This window comes from Gavia stellata, chromosome Z, assembly GCF_030936135.1.
Source record: "Gavia stellata isolate bGavSte3 chromosome Z, bGavSte3.hap2, whole genome shotgun sequence".
Taxonomy (NCBI): Eukaryota; Metazoa; Chordata; class Aves; order Gaviiformes; family Gaviidae; genus Gavia; species Gavia stellata.
In genome coordinates, this window is record NC_082637.1 from 75,977,397 (window position 1) to 75,982,065 (window position 4,669).

General features: G+C 47.7%; 1 protein-coding gene across 1 annotated transcript; it reads left to right on the forward strand.

Moving 5' to 3' along the window:
• Window positions 1-2,437: 2,437 nt before the first annotated feature.
• Window positions 2,438-3,040, forward strand: TUSC1 (tumor suppressor candidate 1). The gene has a single exon (XM_059833225.1). It carries the CDS (start codon window positions 2,438-2,440, stop codon window positions 3,038-3,040), a length of 603 nt encoding a protein of 200 aa, XP_059689208.1.
• The last annotated feature ends 1,629 nt before the right edge of the window (window positions 3,041-4,669 follow it).

Sequence of the window (4,669 nt, forward strand, 5' to 3'; positions counted from 1 at the left end):
GTCCCTTCTAACCCAAACCATTCTATGATTCTAAGTGCCAAAAAGGAGTACAAAAATTGAACTAAACTCAGTTTGGGCACAACTTCTTGTATGATGTCCCTTAAAAACCACAGAGAATAAAAACCCTTTGTATCCATGCAAACTGCAGAGCTGCTTGAATTCCTTTCACTTCAGAAATTTGAATTCAGTGTCCCAAGGTGTAAAGTGAATGGCGGGCACCAACAGTTTTTATTTCCTTGTGAGGTGTTTTTCTAGAGTCTTTTTCCTGGGCAGGTTGGATAGGGTGCAGAATCAATAGCAGCTAATGGTCCACAAGCATTGTCACTTTCTCTTCTCATCTAAAGAGACTTGATACCGTTAAATTAAAACAGGGCTTTAATCACTAGGAACAGAGTTAATATTTATCCCTACTATATTGTTGCTGTTTAAAATATTGTGTCCTTTAAAGGTGTTCTGTGAGCAGAAAATCACTGCAGACTCGACAACTACGCACAACTTCTCTGGTTACTTCCCCCTTTTCATTTCCCCTCTTCACACTGTCTAGTGGGATCCTGTCTCACAACCAAAGTTTGTCTATGCTGATTTATCATCTTCCTGCAATCACTACTTGCTCTCATTACCTTTAAACCAAGAATATCAAATTGGCGTTTAAACATTGTCCGAGGAATCTGAAATTCAGTAAATTCCCTTTTGATACGTATGATTTTTATTAGGAACACAGCCCATCAATCTTTATGCTTGTATACATGCATGTAATTTCCAGAGTACAATAAAAGTACATGAACGACTAAAATAGGTGAGTAAATAAAATTGAGAGCCATAATACAACATTCACCAGAAGACTTGAACAGTCAGCCTCTAATCAAAGTTGAAGGTGCTGTTAACGATAACTGTAATCTAACTTACTGGCAATCAAAAGCTCAAACTCTGTGTCACCCTACACACTGTTTCTCAGGAGTGCAAAGCCCTGGTCCACTTCCACACAGACTAAAGAGTCTCAGTGCTCTATTGGATTTGGCCTATAGCTCAATGGAAAGTTTTATGGGCATCTTGTCAGTGGGTATACCTATGGATTTCCAAAGCAGCAACATCAGGAAGTGACTAATAAACAGGCGTTAACGTGTTTGTTTCAATGCAAAACCAGTTTAGTCACATATTACATGGAATTACCATACCCTAGTCAATCTCTCCTGGGGAGCTGGCTTAGTACAGGAAATACTGTGAGTTCTTTTTTGCTAGTCAGCAATCACGGCCAAAGTACAGTAATACTAAGACTACTTCTGTTCTGCAGTGATTTGCTGCTTCCTTTCTAAACTTTTTAAGTAAACAGTCGTCATTTAGAGCTGGAAATGTTCTGAAAATAATTATTACAATTGCTGCTATGCATTGTTTGTTGAACTTCAAATACACGATCCATACTTAAAGTTTTAGCTGGTAATTAACAGAATATTGAATCATAGAGCAAAGCATGGTCCTCATCACGAACAGTTTACAACCTGAAGTGCAAAAAATATGCAGGGGTCCACAGTGGTATGTACTGCACAGTCATGGTAATCCCAACAGGACTACTTAACTGTGCATATACCTACATGCATGATTATGTAAAGGAGAACAGCCAAAGAGAATTTATGAGAATTTCAGATTAATGGATTTCACCACCCACTGTGAAATGCCATTGATATAGATTCCTTACAACCAATTTCTCTTCTTCTTTTGGAAATTGTTTATGGGCAGGTTTATACCACATGGTCGTATTAACTTTACGCCAAATCATCTATGAGCTGACTAAACTATTCACATACTAACTATGCATCCTTATAGCCTGCATTTCTTACTCCTTAAATCCCAACAACCTAGCAACACTAGAATGGACTGAGCAGCATTCATACGACCAGGTCTTTGTTTAGCAAGTGCTCCTGAGCTGATATTAACTTTCCCCTGTGTTTTAGCCTCCACTTTTAAGTAACGATAAAAGCAAGGCCCACATGAAAACTCAACGACTGCACAACCACGCCAGCCAGTGAAACCCCACCTTGTCAGACAGGCAAGGGGGTGGACTGGGGTATTCTGAAAGGGGACCACACAGTGGCCCAAACCCATCTGTCACCTCACGTGGTTGGGAAACAGGGGGGAGGAGAACATGTTATTACCCAAAAGGAGCTGATGGGTTTCTGGGCTTAGGCCCCAAGGGCCCTGCTGACAGCAGGAGGCACGCTTCAGCAGCCCGTGCTGCACAGCCCCACACCTAAAATGGCGCCGCCCCCAAAATGGCGCCGCCAGGCCGAGCCGGCTGTTCCACCCTGACCCCCGACCCCGCCACCGGCGGCTGAGGCACCGCCTCTCTATTTGCATAAGGAGGTGCCGGCACCGTGCACCTCCCTCCTTTCGCGGCAGCGGCGACGGCGGGGCGTGCAGGCTCGCTGCGGGAACGGCACGGATGAGGCGCATGCGCGTTGTGGACGGGCGCTGGGGCTGTAACGGCTCGGCGCGGAGAGGCCGGGCGGGGCTGGCCGCTGCCGGTAGCGGCCGCGGCGGCGGGGCGGAGGAGTTCGCCGAGCCCGGCGGCGGCCAAGAGGGCTGGCGGGGCCAGTCGCGGGGCTCGCTGCAGCAGCTGGCGGAGCGGTACGCGGACCTGGCGGCCAGCCACAGCGAGGCGCTGCGGCAGCGGGAGGAGCGGGAGTGGCACAACGCGCGGCTGCGCCAAGAGAACGCGCGGCTGCGGCTGGAGAATCGCCGCCTGCGCCGCGAGAACCGCTGCCTCTTCCGCCAGGCCCTGCTGGGGCCCGGCCCCGGCGGCCCCGACAAGCCCGCCGCCCTGGACGCGGGCGAGGAGGCGGAGGCCCTGCGCGCCCAGCTGGGGCGGCTGCAAGAGAAGCACCGCCGGGCCTTGCAGCACCTGCGGCGCTGCCGGGCCGCCGGCGGGCCGGAGGCCTCGGAGCTGGACGACGGGGAGCTGAACGAGCTGCTGGAGGAGGACGAGCAGCCGCCGTCTCCGCCCGAGCAGCCGCTGGAGAAGAGGAGCCTAGTGCCGCCCGTGTAGTCAGGCCCGGGGGAAGGCGCCGCTGGGAGGGGGCGGTGCCGCAGGGCGCTGCGGCCCTCCCTGTGTGCCCGCCCTCGGCGCCTCCGCTTGGCAGCGCTGGACCTCGGGGCGGGGGAGAGGCGGCTTATCCCTTTCTTCCTCCCCTCACTGCTCCCGGTGAAGCGCAGGGCTGACCCCCACCTTTTTAGTCGAAACAGCCTCTTTCGTAAGAAGGGGTAGGAGAGGAGTTGGTTCCGTTTTTTAATCCCCTCCCCCCCCGCCCCCCCCGTGTATCACCAGGAAGCATGGACCATGATCAAGGAGAGGGAGGTTCAGCTGGAATACTGACGCGAGGAAGAGGCCAGCGGAGGAATGTCTCAAAGCAGCTGTTGTCATGGCGAAAAGACCACCACGATGAAAAGAACAGTTGGTCTCATGTCACCTCATAGCATTGAACTGCTTCTTTCAGGGGCCAGCTGTGGATCACGATTTTTTCCCTTTGAGTTAGCAACTGTCATGTAGACCCCAATAGCCTTGGAGACTATAAAAAGATGGCTCTGACTAGTTCTTAGTAGTCTGTCTATGTCTGTTTGTTAGGAAAGGGAGTGAAGGAAGCTTGCAAGCTTATTTGTCAGCACTCCAGTGAAAGTCGGTGATATTTTGAACCCCTCTGAATTGTCTGGAGATTTACTGCAAAACAGTATTTGTATCTTTAATGATGGACTTTGTTCACCATCACATGAATATTGGTTTGAATTTCACACTTTCACATAAAACTGCAGGTGATAAAAAATAAAAACATGACACACCAAATTACTGTCTTAAGTGTGATTTTTAACAGGGACTTATTTTGAAATTGTAGATGAAACGCCCTTCAGACCTTTGTAATGCAGTTCCTCAAAGCCAAAGGAATTGGTTATTTTTTAGACCTTTCTTCCTCAAGAAAATCTACTATTTAAAAGCCAATTACTTATTTTTAAGACCTGCCTTCCTTTAGAAAATCTGCTATTTGAAAGCAAGCCTTGTAAAGAACTGAGACATCAGTTGGTTTTGTAATGTTCCCTCATTTTTTGTCATTTAAATGCTGTCTGATGCCTTCAGGTTTGGGATAGGTTCCTTAAAGCTCTAATAGCCAAGGTCTGGTTCAACTCAACATGATAAGGGGAAAATCCATCCTTTCTAAGTATCTTTGATAATGTAACTTCTGAAAGGAGTAGTTGTTATTCCAGCATAAGCCTCTAATCATAAAATGGCTGTAGTGCTTGTTACACTTAAGTCTCTTTGGATCTGCAGCTGCAAGTGAGTGCATTCTCAAAATGGAAAAACAATTTGGCACGGTGCAGTTAATCTCTCCTTAATGAGAAGTTGTGGGTGTTGATGTCTGGATGTGGTGTTTGATTGTTTTACAAACGAACTGTTCTCAGAAATGCCTAAATTGATAAATGTTCAAGAATTACGGTACTTACAATAATCACACTGACAGGATTATCTTACTTTAAATGCAGTTTCCAGTAAAATACAAATACCCAAGCAACACGAAGAATGTCATAATAGTACAACATGGGACGGCATTAGGATACAATGCTAGAAATGTGTAGCTGTGCCAGGCATCCTTTTCAAAAGTTGGAGTATTGGCATATACAAAAGAGA

Coding starts and splice junctions, on each gene's coding strand:
- TUSC1 (XM_059833225.1), top strand. CDS start 2,438: ATGAGGCGCATGCGCGTTGTGGACGGGCGCTGGGGCTGTAACGGCTCG.